The sequence below is a fragment of the Corvus cornix genome, chromosome 4 (genome assembly GCF_000738735.6).
Source record: "Corvus cornix cornix isolate S_Up_H32 chromosome 4, ASM73873v5, whole genome shotgun sequence".
Taxonomy (NCBI): Eukaryota; Metazoa; Chordata; class Aves; order Passeriformes; family Corvidae; genus Corvus; species Corvus cornix.
The window spans coordinates 46371950-46395593 of record NC_046334.1 but is presented as its reverse complement, the minus strand read 5'-3'; the positions used below and the strand labels follow the sequence as shown (position 1 = coordinate 46395593).

The following is a 23644-nucleotide window of genomic DNA, read 5'->3' as shown; positions in this document are numbered from 1 at the left end:
CACCAGTGTCTGCTTAGACTCACCCCCTGCCTTCTCTATACAGTAGGTCTGTAGATGGCCAAGTCAGAGACCTGAGAGCATTTGATGAAAGAGGGGTGAGGGAGTGCAGACCACAACTGGCAGCCTCCACCAGCTCAGGAAAGCAGCAGCACCTCAGAGGTGTGAGCACCTGAGCTCAGCAATGGCCACTGGACACAGGCAAGCCTTTCCGCTACGAGCAGCGTGTAGGAAATGTTCTAGGACACCTCCCAAGACAGAAGGTCTAGGTTCCTAGGGGCAATCAAATAATGCAAAAGAAAAAAGGGTTGCAGGAATATGCAGTTCTGGCATGTGTGGCTCTGCATACTAGGAAAAAAGAAGACGACAAATCAGGCTTGGCATTGTAAGAGCATTGCTTTATTGGTTATAGAATTTATGAAACAACCATATTCTAAAGAAGACTGAACAGTACAGGATGACAGAAAACCCAAGAGACCAGCTACTTGCTTTCCAGTTGCTCTATTCAAACTATTCCTTGAGGTTTTAATATTGCAATCTCATAGCATTTCTCATTTTTTATAGCACAAAGTTCCATTCTATAGTCATTCTTACAAATTTCTCTTCCACAGAGACGACATTGTCCATGCTTTATAATCAGTCCATTGTTTCCTTCCAGCCACTCAAAATTGAACTTAAACCAAAATGCACCCTTTTCTGAAGACCATCATAAACATTTAGGAGAACTAATGCTAGCTAGTGAACAAAATTTAAAAAACTACTTCCCATTTAATCTACTCCTTTGGCATAATAAAGAATGCTATGATAGAGTGAATGTCACTTAATTTCACGTTCTCATCTCAGTGTAGGCTGTAGTCGTAGCATTACGTGGATGAAGCAAGAGGATGCAGCTTTAGAGCTCCACCATTTCATGTTGCAATTTGGAAACCTCAGTGCTATATGCAATTAAAATCTCTATTGGCTGCTGCTCTTACATCACAGATTGTAGCAAAGTTTTATAAAGAAAAATTACATAACTGAATTTGATTGCAGTTCTTTCATGATTATAAATTAAAAATAAAAGCTGTTCTTTAATCACGCTGCTCAGAAATCTAGCTCAAGAAAGAATCTGTGCTGGGGCCCCTTGAAAATGGGATCATGCCCTTTTTTTTCCCCCCTTTCTTTCTTTTTCTTTTTTAAATGCATGTGAGGGGAGGATTCTTTTGGGGTTATCATCAAACCATCACAGCCCATATGGCCTCCTGTGTAAATCTACAGAGAAGTGTGCCATCAGAAACAGTCTTTTCTTCTGGGACTGTGGGTGGAGAAACTAGAGCAGGAAATGGAAAGCTTAGAGAGAAGCAGCCATGTAACCCAGCCCCTGAGTCTGGCTCTCTGCTTCCCTGTCTCTAACAGTCCTGCTGAAAGAGCATCACCAGACAGGGAGCTGCTGTGCCAGCTAAATCAGGGCTGCTGTTCCATGATCTCTCTGGAGTGAGGGACAAAGTAAGAGTAGAGACTGTTCACATTGTGTAAGGCACACGTTTTGCAAGGTAGCACGTCAGAGGGTGGATTTTGCTAGCCTCTCCCTCCTTCAGCAGCATTTCCCACCAGCTGCAAACCCAGGAAAACCATCAGGAAAAGGTACTGCTTGGGGAGTGCAAATTGTGCATCACCTGGTCCTCAGCTGCTCCTTTTCTAGGGAATTGTTATGAACAATCACCCTCACCACGCTGAGTGAGCCTGGGAGTGATTCAGCACTGCACAGTGCTATTGTTAAGGAGGGGAGATTTGTTGCTGGACAACTGGACCATTTTGAAGAGCTGCCCACGAGCTGCAGATGTTCCCTTGCAGCCAGATACCCAGCTGTTTCACCTGGAGATCTTACTGCAGCAGGTGACATGACAGTTTTTGAAGGTCTCTTGAGAAGACTGACAGAGAAGGGATTTGATGTTTCCAGGCAAGGCACTCACTCCTCCACAGCCTTCCCCATCAGATATGAGCATCAGGCTGGAGACGGTCTGGGGCAAACAGCAACTCAACGGCACTATGTGGTGTCAGGAGTACAGAGGAGAGCACAATTACCTGAAAAAAGGGGAACAAGAAACAACAAGTCAAACTGGAAGGGACTGAGATAGTACTAATGAGCCATAGATAGTAACTGTTTTTTACCCAGCTCTAGGCAGGCTGTCTGCTTCTGGTGTTTACTGACAGGGCAATACAACTTGTCCAGTGAAACTGTCTGCTCGCTAATAACTGTAGTTAAATTGCTTTAAGGAGCATAATGACTGGTAGCATTGTATGCTTAATGAATGTGTGCTTTGACACATTTCTACCCACATCTTACCTTGTGATTTATTGTGACTGCCACTGGGTTTACTGCGAGGCATCAGCTGATGAAGCAGTGGTTTCCTCTCCTATAGCACAGATTTGAGTGATGCCTGTTTCCTCTCAGCTGAAGGTAAGGTGAGCACCACAAAAGTGCCTGCTGCAGGGAGCCAGACTCCCTGTTCAGAAACGTCTCCTCAGACCAGGCACAGGCTGTTCTGCACATCAAGCTCAACCTTGAGCAGTGTCAGATGTTATCACTTTGGTTTCTTCCAGTTTTTAATCCCAGATGGGTCTGATGAATGAAACCATCACTCACTACAACCATGATACACATCCTGCTGGGTCCAGGTATCTGTTTTCCTAATATATAATAAGTATATAATTTAGGTGTTGTGATAGGGCAAAGCTATCATCCAGGACTGAGCGTGTACACTCTTGCTGTGAGGAGCTATCTCAGGGTCAAAATCATAGGACACTGCTCTTACTGAGCCGCAAGCTTAGCAGTGTCCATAGGGTCAGGATTGCAGGCAGGGATCTGGGGGCAGATTTAATCATACTAGCCCACTTGAAAATGAATTTGCTTCTTCAGCGCAAAGTCAAGGAGAGGAAGTACAAACATCAACAACAGAGTATGTCTGTGTGTCCATTTATTGCAGCATCTATCAAATGCTGTCCATCACATGGCTAAAGTATGTGGTAATGCTGCATTTCAACTTTTTTTGTTGTTCTTTCATACATCTTTTCACTTCAGATACTGAAAGGATCCCTTCTGTATTGGTGATAGCTTCCCCCTCACTTCTCCTCTTCCCTTGTCCTCCCACACAATCTGCAGCAAACTGACACTGATTATCTCTTCCTTCGTGAGCCTGAAAAACTCTCTGTAACTTGTAGATGCCAAAGGCTGACACTGTCTTACTTATGTTACATGAGACTTAGACTACAGCACAGTATGTGCTCATCTTGTTATCACGCAGCTTAACTCTGAAAAACACGAAGGGACACGTTACCGAAGTTTTTTGAGTGTACAAGCCAAACATCAACAATAGCCATTGACAGATAAAAGCAATTTCTTCTTGGAGTCCTACCACTGAACCCTCAGGGGATTTGTGCAACTAATAGCAAGCCCAGAGAGAAAACTGAGATCTGCAACTTTTATGTCTCAGAAAAGATGCTGCTGAATACAGCAGGACTTCTCTCCTTTCCCTCCAGTATCTCCAAGGGCTCATTGAGGGGGATAAATGTGAATGTTTGTTTTTTCCTTTTTACAGAGAAGAGGGGAATTGCCCTGATAAGTAATGTCCATCTCTTCTCCAGGCAGCTCTCTTCAGGACAGTCCTTCTCCTTGTTTCGTACTCTGTGCCTGTCTTACACCGTGCCTGTCTTTCATGCTTCACCTGAAGGGCTACCCCTCCTAGTGCAGCCAAGGTGGAAGAGCCAGGAGCTCCTATCCTGACCCACTGAAATCCAATGGGAAGTCTTCCCCCAGCAGAAGGCAGGGAAGGATGCAGCTAACATCTAAAGGTGCCTCTGAAAGAGTTTATCAGTCTGCCTACCTCAGCCACAACCACATAGATGGTAGTGCATGCCGGGAGAAGGGAGGGGGAAATATTCTCTCATGCTCTCTCCCCTTTATTACTCTCCTGATTAAAGCAGAATAAGAGAAGTAATTTCTTCCTTCAAAAATAGGATACTTCTCACTAGTTATGGGGAGCTATTTGCCACCATCCAAAACCAAATGGTGCATAGGAAACACTGTATTCCTTTGTGCTTCTCCATGAGAAATAAAATTGTTGTTCACATTCAGATGCAGAACTGTTCTGTGGATGGAAACATGTGTCTCTTATTCCACATTTAAATGTCATTTGCCTAAACTCCAAACAGTTGCTGAAGTAATCAGTGCATCCTGTCAGTTTTTCTTCAGTTACTTTATTCAGTTTTTGTACTTACACATTTCTGCATTTTTCCAAGAGCCAGTAATTAGTATAAATGTTAGTGCTTTCTTTGACTGGAAGGGACTTGGAAGGCCAGTGTTTCCCTGAAGCCTGAACCTGATTGCCTGAACAGCAAAAAAAGGCTCTGTTAAACCCTGGCTTGAGTTAGATAAATGCCTGGCTTTTTGAAAAGAGAATAATCCTAAACAGGTGGTGCATATTCACAGCTATAGTGCAGAAATCCAGGTAAATCCAACAAACTTACAAACTTTTTTTTGGTGAGACACTCGCACAACTGCTTAGTTTCTTCTTTCTCTTCCTCCTCCCGCCTCTCCCCCGAAGTCCTTTCACCTCTAACACAGCACATTTGGATAAAAGGCAAGATGCAGTAAAAGCTTAAAATGCTTTAGGAATCTGCCTCAGAGGGTGACCTGCTGCCAGGGTTAAGCCAAAGCAAAGCAACACCAGATCCCATGTCACCACTGTCAAGCCTTAAGTCCCTCTAGAAAGCCAGTTGAAAATCTCCCTGCATAGTTCTAAACCAACTCAGATGTTAACCCTCTGTTTATCTTTCAGGGTGTCTTAATACATTGTGTGTGTGGATTAACTTGTCCATCAGTATGTCACAACTCAATTCCCCTCCAAGAGGGAAAATTTAATTTGCTATTTTGAGGAGATTACCAGTAGGTTAATAGGAAAGAATCGTGTTATCAGATCAAAAAAAACCACCGCTAAAATGGTGCTCCACCTTACAAAACACTGCTTGAGACTGCCTTGCAAAGACAACTGGAACACGGAAAACACATGTCAAACTGAGGGGCTGCTCTGCCTTTGGTTGGCTCTGTTTTGCTAATGATTTCTCACTAATCACAACTGCATTCCATAGGAATTGAAAACAAGATGTTTACAAGCCACCCTGGAAACTAGAGTTATGTTTATGATGCAGCTGGTTACACAGCACTTTAGAGTTCTTGTATTACCCTGTGTATCTGCAGTACTCAACACACACCTGATTGGTCCTCCACAATTAATGACAATTTTTAACATCTCAGGTGCCACCAGAGCTCACCTATCCTCCTCCTCTCCCTCCTCCATTCAGATGACAGCTACTGTAGTCAAGTTCTGCTGCCAGAAAGTGGATGAGGCAAAGACCAGCCACATGGACATTACTGAAGCTTCACTGTGGGAACCATCCTTCTTCCAGGAGTCCAACAGCACATTCAAAGGACGCAGAGACTTGAGGCTTTCTCCACATCACCTGCTTCAGGCTACTTAAAGTCTAGTGGTCAGGTATCTATCAGAGACACCTGGCCAGACACAGGAAAAGTACAGCTGTATCCAGGTTAATTTATTTTGCTCCTCACCCTTGCTAGTTGGCGTGCCTGCAGGATTACCCCTCATAAGTCACTAGGTGGTACCCAGACTCCTGAGTATCCCTGCGCTATGTCCCGTAGTGGACTGCCAGGGAGCCTGTAGCTTTTCGGACAGCAAATGTTTCTGTTTATAAAGAATACAAAGACACTAATCTTTTGAGACATGATGAAAGCTACTTCAAATTAATGCCAGTCTGTTCTGAACTCTCCAACCTGAGTTTGAACTTTCATTGCTGACTACAACATGTGAAAAAACAGATCCTTGGTGCCTGAATACTTGTTGCCAATGGATGTTTCACAGCAAAACCCTAACATCATTTCTGCCCATCTGGCTGTGGCTTTCTGTAGGTTTGGTACCAGTGCTATAGGGAACACTATTTGATGAATTTTCTTAGTTTTTGTTTGGATAGGAACTGTAAGTTTAGAGCTGTTTTTACCTGGGTACCAGGTTTGCGTGTTGCTACCAAATCCTTCACCATTTTGACCTCAGAGACTGACACTCCACCAACCATAAAGATGATCAGAAGAGGATGATCACCAGGGTGAGGGCGATTCACCTGTAAAACGAAGGAAAGCATTATTTGTACTTGCTTCACCCAGGTCCAAGCCTATGGATTATCAGCGATCAGCTCCCTGAGTGGCTAGAGGAAGAGCAAAGAGGAAGCTCAGAAAGAAATATTCATGGAATGCTGTAGCAGCTGAGAGGGAAATCAATGGGGGTGATGCCCAGTTAGAACTAATTAACTGTTTCCAGGGAAATAAAGTCTCCATGGATTCCATTGAAACCTATGGGAGTTTCTCCTGAAGTCTCAGGGTTTCTCCCTCCATTCCTTCTTCCTTACTTTCCTCCCTTTCCCAGAGTGGGAGGAGAGTACTTGGGTGGATGTTTACTTTGGATACACATGCACAGGAGACTTTAAGGAATGAGGGGTAAATTACTACCCAGTAGAAGCAAGGAGTCCAGCCTAAACATGCTAGAATCCCTGCCTGAGGTCAACATGGAAAAGAATTTTATGCAATGTGTTTTCACCGGTGCAGTGAATAATCTTTTACAATTCATCCAGTAAAAATAAATCAGATCCATTATAGTCTAAACTCAGTTTCTAGCTTGTTTCAATTCAGAGTTTTCAATGCTTCTATGAGAGCCTTGTAACTAATATAGAGAAACTTTAGCTCCAAGAAAATACTTGTTTCATTTTTCTCCAGTTATCTTTAAAATGGCACAAACATCCCACTTCAGTTAAGACTTTATAAAACTGCATTATAATTTTAAATGTGAAGGTGATGCTTTACCTCAGTTTCCTCTTAGCCACTTCTAGAAGTTTGATGAAACTTTGCTGTTTCCTAGCAAACTGTTTCCTTCTTGAGAAAACACACTCCCCTGACACTACCTTGATCCAGTCTTTGGGAGGATGTCAACAGAGCCCATGCCATTGCTCTTGTCACATCACCCTGGAGCATGAAACACTCCAAATGCTTGGCTCTGAAAAGTGACAAAATAGTTTAATTCCTTTTTAGACTCTCCACCTCCTTTCCTTGCATGAGCATAGGCTTTTAACAGCATTCACTTGACAGAATGAAAGTGATGTCAACCATGTTTGGGCAGAGCAGGGTTCTTTTGCTTTCCCCACCACAGCAGATTTCTTTGATCCTTGTGGCTCCAGCTCCTGGAGGAACAGCTCTTCTTCTTCTCCTTATTGTGGCTTTGCTATATTTAGTCTTTTGGCACTTTTTCATCCTGAAGGCTTTCTGCCTGGTAACCTTCAGCAAGGACTCTTCCTTTTGAAGCTAGCACAGGGAGATGGCATGTTCTCTCTCCAGGCTAGCTGGCTTTGATTACATGGGGCTCCCTGTTCAATGCTGCTCCCCAGGCAAGGAGCTCTTGAATTCCTGAGAGTCTGAAACTAGTACAAAAGCCTTAGAGAGATGTATTAGTGAGCTGAGTATTTGCATACTGGGTATTTATTCTCTAACTCACACCCACTTTGCTGGCCATCTTCATCGAGCTGATGGCACAGATAGCATATACACCACAATTCCAGGGCACTGGAACAGGCTTGCCACGAAAGTGGTCACAGCACCGTGCCTGCCTGTATAATACTCTTGGGCACATGGTGTGATAATTGGGAATGGTGTTGTGCAGGGCCAGGAGCTGGACTTGATGATCCTTGTGGGATCCTTCCAGCTCAGAACATTCTGTGATTCTGTGATTCTGTGATTCTATGATTCTTAATATCCCTCCTAGCAAAAACAAACTCATGATAAACATGCATGCAGAACATTGGGCACACTGAAAGGACACCCAGTATAGGAATCAGAAAACACAAGCTTTCAGGGTAATGCTAAAGAAAAAATGTCCTAACAAATAATTTCCTTCAGTCAAAATAAACCTAGATCCAAACACATGGTGCCTATATAAAACTTACTATTTTTCAGAAGACTAAAGTTCAAACCACAAATTCCAGAAATGCATATTAAAAATACTATTAGTCATGCAAACTCTAAATTAAATTAAAACAGAAATGAACAGGGCCTTGGAATCTGTAATTTTGTTATGCTATGTGTAAGTATTTTGAAGGAGGACAATACTTTGGGTACAAAATACTTGGCTGTGTTAAGAATGCAAGTTTCTGCCAATTTTTTTTGTTTGTTTGTTTGATAATACAACCACCCAAGACTCTCTCTTTGGAAGGAACTGGCTGTGTGTAGCTAAACACAACTCATTTCAGTGATAGAGAAGAACTGAAATAGATTGCAACAAAGGCAATGTATATCTTCTGGGATCCTTCTACAGTTTGGTTAATTTGGGACATTTCCACAGCCTCTGAATTTACTGTGAAACCTGAATTTTGCAAAAATCCCTGAGTGAAATTCACCTTCAACTCAAAATGCCAAATGTTAAAAAAAATTCGGAGAGCTGCCTCAGGCAATTAGAAGGATTAACCAAAAACCCCTCAAAACCATTACGTTGAAGTGAAAGAGCCCAGAGGAAGTGGGGATGGTGCCCTGAGCCAGCAGAGTGTCCCAGCAGGACATCAGTGCCTTCCCTCCAGCTCTGAGCTCACCGTACAGGGTATGCTGGGATGCTGATGGTCAGAGAGCTCTTTGCCAGTGCACGTGTCTGCATGGAGGAGAGAGAGGGGAGGAGGTGGGAAAACAGGGTGGCAGTGGTCAATAAAACTCTAAAACTGAAACAGGAAGGCATGAGAGGACAGGTATGTTCTCACGGCTCATGGCAGCTCAAAAACCACAGTTTTTTTCTCTGAGGAAAGTCAGCAAAAACAACTGTTATTGTTCTGTAACTCACCCAATAAGGACAGCAGCACTGATGATTCTGGTATTTGTGACCAACCAAAAACCAATTAATTTAGCTGAATAACTGGAAAAAGGAAAACACGCCAATCACCAGAAACTGGCCTTCTGTGCAGGGCACTTGTTATCAATAACAGCAAGCTCAGATCATAAAAACCCATGTGTTTTATGTTTTAAAGCAGCCAAAAGAGGAGTCCTTGACGCAGGGGGGCTTTTTCCCTTCACCATCCCTTAGCTTCAAAACAAACACACCTGCCAGACAAACAACTTCTGGATGTGAGCTATCTTTAAAAGTCTGTCCTGAGTTAACACACCTGAGGCAATCACCGAAGTATTATTATGTGAGTTGGTATTTATATTCAGGCATTGAGAAAGAAACAAAAATAAGGAAGCTCACAAAATAATTACTATGCTGATGGTGTGATAGTGTCAGAAATACAGGCTGGTCAGAAACCCATTCACACAACAATTGAGCACATGCCAGCAAGCCAGGCTACAAACCAAGGGAGCAAGCATGGACACATATTTGTGAGGTATGTGATGATGCCTACAAAATATTCATCCTACACAAAGTTCACTTGCTCATCTCTGAAATATTCTTTATAGTAGGATGTTTGTTTTACCAGGAAAGATGCGCTTACAGATACATATTGCCAGAATATATTTATGTCTCTCTCTTGCACCGGATTTTAGGCTTACTTGATTTTGTGCTCAATTCTAGCTTTCTTTGAAATAACAGAAAAATAACTTTGTTATTCTGTTAGTGAGTTCTAGAATAGTACCAACACAACAGTCAAAACTATTTTTGTCACCTGACTTTAAATGCAGGTCTAGCAGGAATTTGCACAAAAGAGAAAAAAAAAATTGTCTTTTCTATTACCGTAGAATCACAGAATCAAGTTGGAAGGAGTCTTTGTAGCTCATCTAGTTCACCTCCCTGCCCAAAGCAGGGCCAACTTCAAAATTGTATCAGGTTGCTCAGGGCTCTGTTTGGCCAACCTTTGAATATCTCAGAGACGGAGAATTCTCTGGACTTAACCACTCTTACAGTTGGTATTTTTTCCCTTATATTAAACTGAAACTTCCCTTGCTGCAATTTGTGTCCACTGCCTCGCACAGTTTGCTGATGTCTCTTCTATGCTGAGGGGTGATAGTGGTAAAACTGAAAGAAAAACACTGGGCACAGTACTGAAATGTACTGTACTCATTACCATAGTATTGATGTGGTTTGATGTAAATCTGGGGCTGTTTTCAACAGAGAATTCAGGATATGCAGTAAGACAAGGCTGAATGTACAACATGCTGGCTACTCCACACTTCAACTCTGTAAATATTTAGTGGACACTTAGCATGGGCTAATTTGTAAAGCAGAGTAAATTCTTGTAGAATGACTGTCTTAAAACATGCTAAGAGAATCCACAAAGAAATTTCTAACTAATGGGCTTCCTTCCTCCCCAGTACAAGTTGAACAATATCTAATTATAGAAAAGGTATTGAATATAGAGCTCCTCCTTCATGCCGTGTGAGACCAGATTGTTCATACTTACTTCTCTCCTATCTGAAGGCTGCTGAGTGTCTTTAAAGTCCTTTGATGAGGTGCCATGTGGAATGCCTTTTGGAAATCCAGGTAGATAATATGAACTGACACTCACATCAATTTATTTGTTGGGTATCTCTGAAGAGCTCTAAAAGCTATGTGAGTTAGCACTTCCTTTAGCAAAGCCACATTGTCTCTTCCCAGATATATCATCCTTATTTTGGTGTCCACCATCACCCTTACTTAGATGTTCAGTCTGCTCCATTCCTCTTGTTTTGTTCAGCAGGTGCTACATGTCCGCACTGTACCTACAGTGTAGTACCTCAAGCTATTCCCAGTCCCCCTTCAAGGATTTAACTCTCCTAACCTCCCCTCAAGTTCTGCTGAACAGCATAATAAAATCAGCTACTGCTGCATGATGCTCTGACCTCAGGAAAATCTTACAGATGAGCTTGGGAAGGCTGGTTTACCTTCATGAACATACTGAATCCAGTTTTAAGGAGATCAGTGAGGCCTGATGACATATGCTCAATATCAACAGGATCGGGCCGATCAGGATTACAGATCTCTTCCACTACCTGTTTCAGCAGAGGTTTGTAAGAAGCCTGAACAAAGAGAACAACACATTGTGAGTAAACCTGTTTAGACTCAGTGCAACCACAATTCTAAGCATTTTATTTCTATTAAAGCTTACAGAAATAACTATCCCAGAAATGAAAGCATTCAGAGAGTTTGTGACCTTGACTGCAGATGGCATGCACCAGCACAACTTCAAACTGAAAAGACTGGAAGAGAGCCACACATTTACTCTGCCCCATGTGTATTGTATCAGTTATGAGAGACAAGGAAGAAAGAGGGGGCTTTTACTTTCTATGGAATCTTTTTGGAGGTAATACAGAAATGGATAACCATATGGATGAGACTCTGTCGCCCATTGTGCACCCAGATCTCATTCCCTTTTTAAGGATTTTACAAACATCTGAACAGGAATTTTTTTTTTTTTATTGACCACTCCTGCCTTCCTCCAAGTGTCACGTCCTCACTAAGGTCTGGATATCAGCAGGGCAGGGAAGAGGCCAACCTGCCTGTTTGTCCCTCATGGGAGAGCAGAGCTAAGGAGTCCCTGTTAGTCCTTTAGCTTCCATGGCCTTGGCACACCACAACGCTTCCACCTGTGGAAGATTTCTGAAAAACAGGCCAAACAACCCCACCGTTGTGGGGTTGAATATCATGAATGTCATGAATGTCAGAGCTTCAGAGAAGTTAGGGGCTAGGAGAAGTGGAAAATGTAAAGGTACAAATGGTCAACATGCTGGAAGGTCTATTCCCAAAGGATAAACCTTGTATCCTCTCAGGATCCACAAACCCAGGCTGAATACGAAGTAGTAGCCTAATAATTTCCACATTCTGATACCAAGGTTTAAACCACTCTGACATCCTGAGAAAATTTTTAAGATAAAACTTTTAGGGACCAATGGAAAGATCTTTAATGAAAATTCAAGCTTACTTGGTTTACAGATGGAGCTTTGTTTTACTGCTTTAAACTTTGCCCAAACTGCAACAGAACCACGATCATTTCAATAAGTGCAACCATCTCAGAAAATGAGCAACTTTAAAATTAGCACATTTATTTGGCTTTGGGACTACCCCAAGCATATATCACCCCTTAGGGGCGATTTCCTAGGGGAATCAAGCATAATGACATTAGTTTTGTAAAGATGATATCTACAAGAGACATCTTGCAAGGTAATAGTAAAAATGGATGGAAAATAAAACACAAGCCACTTGGCTTGAAACTAAAATTTTCTGGAGTCATTAAAGAAATGTTTTTAATCCAACACTTTAGAGTGAGAAACAAAGCTTACAGTTTTTTAATACAATCCTGTCAACAAAGATTTATACAACTCATCTAGTTCTTCTCACAACATGTGCATAACTTTTAGTTGAGCCAACAAAGCAAATTACAGCAGACATGAGCTGCAGGATCTTTTAGAACATGTCAAGATTTCTGTCAAATCTAGGCACGCAATAAACAACTGTTTGAAAATACACATGCAGGCATGAAGCCCTATTTATAAAACTCTGTTTAATATCTTCATAGATGAGGAACAGAAAAACATTAGGAATGAAATATTTTTGGAGCAGAGATCAAATCAGAGTTTAACAGTGAGGCTTACTCCACAAAATTAAAGGAAAAATATCATCTGACTTCAGACAAAACTATGTATTCAAAAGACGTCAAAAAAGTGCTATGATTTTGCATGTCTGAATTTTCATCACCAAAACTCAGTGCCCTTGAAAACAACCCAGTCAGACTATGCAGATACTAAAATACAGACAGTTTGATCACCTACCTTTTGTAACTATAATGGTCTCAAATATTTCTAAAAATCTTATATGACTTGAAATTAATCTACCAAGTTTTTAGGGATTTTTTTTTTGTACAACCCCCAACAGCTGCATTGGTTTCTATCTCACATAATGAAACTTCTATCAACTTTAAATTTTGGCAGGCACAAATTGTGTTCAATAGCCGTTGAAAACCTCAACAGCTATGGGACACACCCTGACAAGATTATAAAGGGGAGAAGAGAGAGAAAAAGGGAGAGAAAGAGAGAGAATGAGAAAAGGAGAGTGAGGGATGGAAGAAGGAATGGAGGAAGGGAAGGAGGAAGGGAGAAATATACCTAGATCAAAATGAAAGTAGTTTCAATAACAGGCAAAATTCTGTCCTTGCATGGTCACTACATGAACTAGTTTGATAACCTGATGAAAACATATATCATTTTATGTAAAACATACAAACTACAATGCTACAAAAAGTCCTAAGAGGCTATCCAATTCCCAGTTACTTATCCATAGAAACCTTTTTATGAGTCTTAAGAAGAAATGGAGGCTTCCCAGCTTTTAACAGATAAAGTAAAAAAGTACCTATGGGCTAAACCCATTCCCATAGCACTAAGCAGGTCTGGGGATGGGTATGTATTACAGCTGGTGGTGGGGTCCGAGGCTGTGACCCAGGAAGAGATGACCGGTCCAGGGAGATGGTCCCGAAAGGAATCGCCTTCCCGGGGTCCGGTGTCTTCCTCTCAGCTGCTGGCAGAGGGGCCCTTGCAGAGGCTGTCAGCTCTTTAGTGATATCAGCTCGTGATTCCAGCTCAGCTCTGCAGGGCAGCCTCCAGGCCAAGCCAGACCAGAGAGAGAGACGAGAAGGCCCGTGTGGCTGGTTCCGCACGAAGGGAGCTTTATTGTGGGTCCCCTCCGGCGAAGGGAGGCCAGGGACGAGCTCTCTCTCTACAGAGGTGAATTGGTCTTCTTTTATAGGGATACAGGGGATCAGCAAGGGGACCAATGGATTACAGAGGGTCTGGGACGGACCAATGGGTTACAGAACAATCTGCATAGGGTATCCCAAAGGATTGTGGGTCTACCTTTCCTCACCATGACCCAAGTGGTTCCCTTTTCAGGGAGTCCTGCTGGGCGATTGCAAAATCTTTTATCTCAGCAGACATCCCTCCAGGGCAGTGGCTGGGCATATCCCACAGGTATGGTCACAGCACAGGCACCAGCTCTTCTGAGGAGCTAAACTGATTGCACACAACATCTGCCAGTCAAAAGAGAGGCCCATTTCTAGAGAGCTGTAAGTATCATGGACAATCACATACTGCTTGCTTATTTCTACTATTATAAATCTCCTGGACTTCCCTCAGCAGAAGGTTTGTCCTACTCAAGCAACTAGATCCATTGCACGGCTAGATTAAGGGGCTGCAAGGTGTTAATATATCCCTTGCTGTGTTCCAGCACTTATCCCTAAGCAAGCAAACTGGATTACATCCAAAGAACATAGTGATGTTAATTACACTTCCAGGAGATTTTTCTTATCATCTCACAGCCTCTGCACTGAACTGTATTAAATTTTTAACAATTTTCTCCATTTTGAACACCAGACTAGTCAAAACTGCTAGAAGACTTCAGGAACAGGTTTCCTTCACCTTAGATTTCCAGTGACATTTCGCAACGCTCATCACTTATGTTCTTACAAAACAATGCTTAATTTGAACTACATCCCTTTGCTGGTCTACAGCACTGTTAGGAATTTGGAAAGATTTTTTTCTGGCTCAAGGGTAGAATAATGTTTTATGATCTCTCTCTAAATCACTGCTTTCTGTTATAAACCTCTGTTTTTAACTGGAAAAGGTAAAATCCTTCAGGGGAGACAGAGAGAAGGAAAACCACTGTCTATTAGTCCTGGTAACCTAAAGTCGTATCACAGATTATGTATTCCTATTTTAGAAACAGAAGCTGCATTTGTCATCTATTTACAAACAGGTTTGTCTCTCACACTTAGAGGAATGGGAGAGAAAATACAAGAAGAATATAGTTGCCATATGGATGCAGACATCCTGCTTCACTCTGCCTTGAGCGGTCTTAGTTGAGAGCCATCTTGACCTAGCCCTGCCTTTCACAGGCATTTATGTCATTCCACAGTGCTGCAGAGCAAAGCATGAATTTCTTCCTCAGATAATTCTTTGTTGACATTGACATGCATATGCCTGAGTTTTGACAAAAGACTTGAGGAAGTTCTTGATGATTAGGTAAATTATAAAATCTTTACTTATGTATCTTCTATATGGGCAGAATGTGTATAGGATTAGCACATCAACAAAACTAGTGCTGTAATTTTGACAGCATGCTAGAGAAATAACAAAGACACGGAAAAAAATGCTACACTTGCCTGGTGGGTGTTGCTGCCTGGGTTATGTATGGAATTAAACTGTTTCATGTGCATTCGGACTCTGGCAATATCCCTGAGGGACCGAAAGATACCGTCCACTGCCTCTGTGGCTTTCTGAGATGTCAAGTTCAGTGACGAGTCACAGCCTAAAGAAATAAAGAAACACACAGCTGAGTGAGTGAAAAATTTTCATGTGTTTTGATAATAAACAGTAGGAAAAGGATAACTGGAGGAAATTTTAAATTCTTTTCATTGTGTTATATTCTAGAAACTCAGCAGCTTTTTAGACAGCACGTCCTCAGCACGGCACAAGTCTCTGCAGCTAAGCAAGAAGGCAAAAATTCTGGACATCAGGCAAAGTGAAGAGCGTCTCTCTTTGTAACCTCAGTCACACTGCATTTTCATCGGCACAGAGAATGTTTTGCCCTCCACAGCAAGCAGAGGGTCCTGTGCTAGAACACTCCAAAGAAGAGCCCCCTGTTATGTGGAAAGGAGCCAGCTGGCTTGCCGGTCTCCTTGGGTAAACAGCCATGAAGAAGGGAACTGCTCCTCCCTGGCTGGCAGCCTGCTAACTCCAAATACATTTCTTACCTTTGCAACAAGAAAAATGGAAGAGTCTGTGCTAAATATAGCAGAAATGTCAGCCATGCATTGGAAAGAGCTGCATTATCATAAAAAAAGTTCTTATCCCTCAAAGTGGCAGAGTTATTACTTCTAGCGTATTTTTCCAAAGCCCTTCTGCTAAAGTATAACGCTTATCTTCCACTGAGGCCAAACTCCAATTATAGGACCACCTAAAAGGACCCTCTGGGTGGCAAGACAGTGCATTGGAAAAGGGAAATCCTTAGTCTTGGCTCCATCCCCCTCACCACAGGACCTACATTGCACAGAAGCACTGAAAAAAATGCCTTCTAAGCTCAGCTGCTGATGAGAATTAGCCAAGTGAGAGGTAAGTGGGTCACCCGGTATTTTTATTGCCTTGTCAACACAGCTCTAATCCTTTTGACATCTCTGCCTGCCTCTCTTCTTGAGTGACTTTTCATCCCTGTGGCAGAAGATCCATCACAAAACAACCCTTCTTGCCACACGCTCACACCAACACAGTCACTCCTGCTTATTGCTATTGTCCTCTCCAGGGATGCTGCTGTAGTGGTTTCTGTGTCCATCCTCCAGTTCTGCTATCAATCCTGCACCAGCAAACCTCTGTGTCTATGCAGAATTCTGCTGAGAGAACAGGGGCTCCCTGCAGGTCCAGCTTGCATTGTGCTGCAACCACGGAGCCTGCACTGCAAACAGGCATCCAAACTGTCAAGAAGACACCTGGAATTTTGGGTGGGAGATCCCCGAACAAACTTTCCTCTGCAACTGACAAAGGACAGAATCCTTATGTACTAAAAAAAACAATCAAAAAGGTGGTACTTTCAAAATGTACAGGGAATATTTGACAGCTAATCTGAATTACTTTCATACCATTGCGTTCTGCACAGAAAAAAAAATATATATAAATGCATACACACACATACATTTATAGAGTTCTGAAACTATTCCTACAAGATGCTGATTAGACACAGCTTTCATTTGTCTGAATGTTCTTTGTTGAGAGGCTCCAAGTTGGATCCCCAGCTGGTGCAGCAGAACAGATAAAATGACTGCTGCAGGGCTACATCAAGCCAAGCTTCTGAGGATTTATGCCATTATACCCCACAGAGCAACGAAGCGAGCACGAACTGGACCTCAGTGGCAGTTATAACTCTAAGGCAGACACTCATATATTTTTGGACAGGCTCTTGAAATTGCATTTTTTTTTAATGAGTGCAAAATAACTTAAAGGACTATTTTTGTTGTAATGCTGCATGATTTGATACACTGATTGACCAAAATTTGTTTCAAACCAGCTTGTTACTTCCCATTTCTGGAACTACAGGACAGTTTCCAGCAAACACAGTCTGGCTTTGTAGCTGGAAGCCCCTGAAATGCTCCTCACCTTGCGTGGCCCAGCATATCCCACTTTGCTTGCTGGTACTGGGTCAATCTTCTCTTGAGCAATTTCTTGGTGAAGCATAGCAGCACCTCTGTAACATCACCTGTCACTTGAACCTCATTGCCAGGGAAATGCTGTCTGCAGCTTGGGCTTTCCTTTACAGCTTGTGCTGACACACTCATGGGTTGGAGGAGGTCATGAAATCACTCACCCTCACCACCTGTTTCACAGGCCACATTGTTTCATTAACCAAGAGGAGAGGTGTGGGAGCCTTGGTACGCTGGGCTGCACTCAACTGCGCCTTCTGGCAAAACAGAGGAGCACTACAGCAGGGAGGGGCCCAATGTCTGTCTGGTCTCCACATCAGAGTGCTGTGCTAGACCCAGTTTGGGACCCCGAGATGGCACTGGCAGCTGAAGGTACAGTCTGGCTGTTTATGGCTGGCCCGATAGAGGGAAAAGAGGTGTACTTTCAAAGTTCCTCTAAAATGTGACTTCCTTGGGACTTTCCATCAAGAAATATCATGTCTGAGGAAATCAGGGATCTCTATTTCCAGCCTGATATCCAGTACTTCTTTTTTAAGCATAAATGAAAAAATAAGTTTTCTTTACAATCCCTTATTGTTGAACTTAAAATCTCTGAAGGCTGCTGTCTACCTGTTGCACTGCAGTAGGTTTCTAGAGGGCAGCCAGGTTTCTTTCCAGCCTGGAGAACAACAGAAGCTTGTTCTTTACAAGTGGCAGGCAGCTACAAATCACCTCCCGTTCACACCTTCCCCCGGATGGGGCTCTGAAGCATATGGAGAGCAGAGCACAATCCCTCTTCTCTGCTTGCTTCATGCTACCAAGAAACCTGCTCCTTTTACAACAGTGAAGAGGTGGAATACATTAGCTGCTGCACAGCTCATGTACTAATTAAAACAACACTTCCTGTTACTGTTTTTTCTTGGGGAGTTAAATGCCATTCGGAGAGCACACTGAATGAATTCCTTTGAATCTCAAGCCCTATTATATATGGAAAATGCATTTAAACAAAATTTGTGGATTTCCTGTCAGACTTGAAGAAGCCCAGTTGTGGAGAAAAAGAAAATCACCACTAACCTGCAGAGGACTAAAGATTTTAAAGAGCACAACCTAGTTCTGTGGTAAGTGGTGCCCAGTCTCACTGATACTGCTTCTGTTCTTCTCCTATCCACTTGTGCCAAATTTGAGGAAAATGAGTCTGTTGGGAGCTGCATTCAGTGCCTACCAAGATGAGACTACTGGCCCTTATTTTTGACCTACTTTTGAACTTTTTCATGAGAGAAAGTACATCTCCTCTTAAGCAACACATCTGCATAACCATTACTACCACAAATAATCTGTTTTCAAGAAGTTTGAAAAAAGGAGAATGAATGGAGATGCTCTTTTCTACAGTACTGACTGACCCAGGAACCAAACAGGACCAGTTTCTACTGATTTCTGAAACTGGAAGGAAAATGCTTTAAAAAAAAGACATGGGCATTGTGAGCCCATGAGATCTATAATTACAGAACAGCATGTGACTGATTATCCTCCTCCTACCCCCAAAAATGTTCCAAATGAGAATTTCAGACCTGAGTTTCAGGAAACCTTTCACTGTGGTTAGTCTCTTTTGGTACACATAAAGGCATTATAAACAAACATTTTCTTTCTCTAAAGCAGTAGGATAATTATCAACATTTTGTGAAGGACTTTGAAAATTCTGAGATATTACTAGGCCTATAATTCTTACAAAGTTAAAAGTTTAGGAAAGCTGAAAGTTTACCACTCCACTCTGTTTTATTGGTATTAACTTCAGCTCTCTCCACCTTAGGCTCTCTCTATAACCCATTTACAGAAATAAACCAATGTAAACCCTGGAAGAGAGCCAGCAGAGTAACCAAGCCATTGTAAAGGCACACATTGAATCATGAGCTAAATCAGAAAACTTACACTTTGAGGGAGAGAAAATCCACCATCAGGATTTCATTATGCAGGATTTAATTTTTTTCTAGATACGCAGAGTTAATATGCTTGTCAGCAAAAGACCGAAGAACAAGAGAGATAAAGGGTTCCTTGAAGGTCAGAACTCAAAATACAGCACTGTGGTATTAAATTAATGGAAATCTTCTATTTTTATACTTTAGGTGATAGCATAGCAGTGGGGGCCCTTCTTTTTCTAGCAGATATATCTAAGAACATATATATGCATACCCAGAGCCACATGTTTTACAATAGTTTTGATATGTTTGTGCATTAGGATTTTTTATGCAAAAGTAGGTATGAATGTGTACAGTGACACAGATCATTGCTGTTTTTTGCAGGGTAAAAACAAAAGTGTAAAACCCAAAACTAGAATGTAATTTGTATGATTCTCCTGTCACTTTTCTTCCCTGTGGATTCTGCCATGCATTTGAATCTTTATTCTTCAATCTGAATTGTACTGAATTGTCTGATGCTCTCTGATGCATCTAAAAAGGGAAGCTGCGAAGTGAGTGTGTGACACTGTGGGACAAGGAAGGACAGGCCAGAACACAAGACATCTGCCATTTCCCTATATTTACATCAGCAGAAGGTGAAAAATCATAATTGATTCCATTTTAGTTTGGGGGATTTCAGAAGAAAGGTATGTTCTATAGCCCTTGAGAAGAGAGTGTCCAGAGAGGACAGACACAGAGGTGCCTGTGACAGCTTCCCTGCAGCACGTCCAACCCTGGGGCTTGGAGAGGGTTCTGCTCTGTGCTTGCTCTGTCCTCTGCATCCCCAGCCAGAGCATGTGCAGTGCTGGATGGGCAGCCATGTCTGTGCTGCTGGCAGCTCACATTATAAAAAAAATAACATGACCATTTTGCTGGAGCCCTGGCAAAGCAAGGGCTCCAGCAAAAGGCACAGACATGCACAGATCCCTATCCACAGCCTTGGGATGCTCTTTTCTCATCTCCTACCAGAAACCATAGCAGATTTCTAAGGTATCATCCCAATTCAATCCCTTTTCTCACCCTCCGTCTTCCCTCTGTCTTCTGGGATGGCTCCTTGCCCCAGTCATGCCTCAGCCCTTTGTGGCTTTGGGAGGCTGAACTCAGCTTGGACCACACGGCTGCAAAACCCTCCAACCTCACAAAGGGCAAGTTACTTCTGCACCAGAAGTGAAGAGGCCCAAACTCCTCCAAGGTGTCCAAAAAATTAGCATCACTGCCAGACTGGGAATTTGGATTTCCCAGTCCTGGACTTGATCAGCCCTTCTGCCAGTCCACGCAGCACTGAATGACAGAATCATAGAATGTTAAGGGGTTGAAATGGACCTTAAAGACCACCTACAACCCCCCTGCCATGGGCAAGGACACCTTTCACTAGACCAGGTTACACAAGACCTTATCCTACCTGTCCTTGAACATTGTTGGGGGTGGGGTATCCACAACCTCCATGGTCAACCTGTTCCAGTGTCTAACCACCCTCACAGTAAAAAATTTCTTCCTAATGTCTGACTTAAATTTCCCCTCTTTCAGTTTGTACCTGTTACTTTGTCCTATCACTACAGTTCCAGATGAAGAGTTCTTCTCTGGCTTCCTTGTAGGCCCTCCTCAGATACTGGAAGTTTGCTATGAGGTCTCCACACAACCTTCTCTTCTCCAGGCTGAAGAGCTCCATCCTTCTCAGCCTGTCTTCCCAGGGGAGGTGCCCCTATCCTCTTATCAACTTCGTGGCCCTCCTATGGACTTGTTTCAACAGTTCCATATCCTTCTTATGTTGCGGATCCCAGAGCTGGATGCAGCACTCCAGGAGGGCTCCCACAAGGGCAGAGCAGAAGGGGAGAATCACCTCCTTCAACCTGCTGGCCATGCTCCTTTTGATGCAGCTCAGAATTTGGACTGCAAATGCTAGCAGGCAGAAAAGATAGCAGGAGGAAAGCACAGAGTAGCATCATATGGGAAAAACATTAGAAAAGGCAGGAAAAATGCACACAATATCAAAAATCAAAGCTCAGTGTTTCTATAAATTTAATTTATGATTGATTGGCCCATGGTGAATGAAAACAGCAATGTGTTTTGGGGCACCAGCCCCACGCAGTGCACATGATGGTATGGATCTGGTGTCTATAACAGGAAGAGAGTGCATCTGATCCACTTCCAAGGAAACCATGGAAGCCAGCATTGTGACTGACAAAGATGCAATGTATAGTTTTATTCTCATCGCAACAAATATCTCCCATTTGAATGGCCAGGATGGTTTTTTTAAGAGTTAACTAAATTTAGAATCCCATATCTCCACTTCAGCTTTTAAATATGCATCCACACTTAAGCAGTGCTGAGCATCCAGGGATTCCACATGTATGTCTCCAAGGGCATTTCAGCACATTATCTGATCTTTATTACACAGGGACACATCTGCAAGTTCTGGAGTTCCCTGGGGAGCACTGTGCTTGGAAAGGTTGTTTTTGGCATCAAGTCTTTGAACCCTCTTCTGGAAACTGCTTTTTGGTGTACAAGTGACAGATGTCCCATGTGGGTAAGTACTTTGCTGGATCTCAAGCTGTAAAGCCGCACATGTAAAAAACTGGCTACTTACCTGTGTGATTAAATATGGATTTAAGAGCTACCTTTGGAGAGTATGGGGGTTTTTTTTAAATTTTGGCCTTAATATCTATCATTTGGATGTTTCTATTCCACGGGAATATTTTGTTGCCTTCTTCTTGCCATTATCCAACAGCACAACATGTAATATTAGCTTTTATGAAGCACTGCAAGCTTGGTACTGCTGGTTCTCATGTTACATGGAATTAAACCTGTCAATTCAGCGAACAATTACAGGGAAAAACTACAGAACTTACTACAATAAATTACACAAATTAATTGCAGGAGGAATGTAAGTCAGGCTCAGATGTGCTTTCTGAAGGAAATTAATGTAACAAATTCATTAGGGAACCTTTCAGTCACTCCCTCAAGTCGCCCATATCTTAATTAAAAAACCACAGTTGCTAATAAAGCTATAGTAAATGCTCTGGAAGTCCAATAAGGCCTCCCAATAATGTTCTTGCAAGAACTCAGTAAAACTCCAGTTTTTACTAAACAATGTAGAGCTTTATGAACATACCACCCCAGGACCCATAGAATCAAAAGTCCTCACTCAGTCTTTTGCAAATTATTCTCAGATACCCTCCTTTTGTCTTCAGACTGGTGGCTGAACTGTGGCAAAGACTGAGTTTTACTCCCATCAAGGACTTTCTTTCTACTCATGTGGGGCATTAGCCAATACCTTCCAGTGATGCTATAAAGTTTCACCCTTGAATCTGCTGCCTCCCACCTTGTCCACAAGATACTCCAAGAGGTATCACATATGTGAATGACACTGAGGTGGAATATGGGGATAAAACAGGGTAAGGGCAGAACAATTGTTTTTTCATCCTGCAAGTGAGGATAATTGAAGTACAGCAACTTCCAGAGAAAAGCCAGAAATATTTATGGTAAACGGCTTAACTGCATAACATAGAAAAAAATTTTAACACATAATATTGAAAGCAACAGCCACAATTCTCCACACGGAAATCAGAAATTCCACTTTAATGGCAACCTGCCACATTGCACGTCACACACGACCAAGGACAAAAGGATTAAGAACTGGAACACTGAAATCTTCTGCATTCACACTGCGACAACATTTGTCCCTCACTGGAGCTGTTTCATCCTGCCACCATCAGAGGTGCCATGCACAAAAAGAACAGGCTACATTCTCTCTGGTGTCCCAGCCTCTCCAGGGGATGCCTCCAGCAAGGGGCTGAGGCTGTAGGAGAGCTGCAAAGAAGCCATGCGTGAGTCCCTCAGCTGGTCCCACGTGCCAGGGGGGAACACAGGGCACAGATGCCCATATTCTGCAGACAGATGAGAAGTTATGCTGAAGCACAGCCCTCTCAATCCCTTCCATCACAATGAACAGACATCATGGCAAGGAGCTCATGTGGTTTAATCCATGCACAACATCTACTCTGTGTTACCAGCTCAACCATATTGCATGCTGTGCATAAAACAGACCCCCTGGAGACAAACCCCTGTCTCTGGTACTGTACTTGACCTACTGAATAAATGACCTAATATGAAGTTAGTGTGTTTCAGATCTTTCTCTAAAGAATACACAGAGAAAAACTGCCACTGTTGCTACAGATATTCATCTATCTGTAAAGCACAACATTGTATATGTGAGCTTGGGATGCATGAGTCAATTTTTGAAGCTATGAATCATGAACGATTTAATTTTAGTATAAAAGCAATGTGTATTATCTATTACTTACCAGAGATTGATATTAAAATGCTTTGCATTTAGGTGAAAAAGAAAATGATAATTTAGCCTACAGCATAGGTGACTATGTTATTTGGAATAAGCATTATGTCTCTGGTAAGATTAGGAAAACCATATTTTGCAGAGGCATTTGCTCTTCATGAATCTCATGGAAATATTTAAGCAAAACCCATATTGC

The 23644-nt window shown here is 42.4% G+C and overlaps 1 protein-coding gene across 1 annotated transcript in view; it reads right to left on the bottom strand.

Moving 5' to 3' along the window:
- Positions 1 to 374: 374 nt before the first annotated feature.
- The window catches only part of SCFD2 (sec1 family domain containing 2), a 195733-nt gene continuing 172463 nt past the window's right edge, over positions 375 to 23644 (bottom strand). Inside the window, 4 exon segments of the mRNA XM_010402156.3 lie at positions 375 to 2061; positions 6049 to 6168; positions 10931 to 11065; positions 15196 to 15341. Coding sequence (XP_010400458.2) covers positions 1969 to 2061; positions 6049 to 6168; positions 10931 to 11065; positions 15196 to 15341 — 494 coding nt within the window. The 3' untranslated portion in view covers positions 375 to 1968.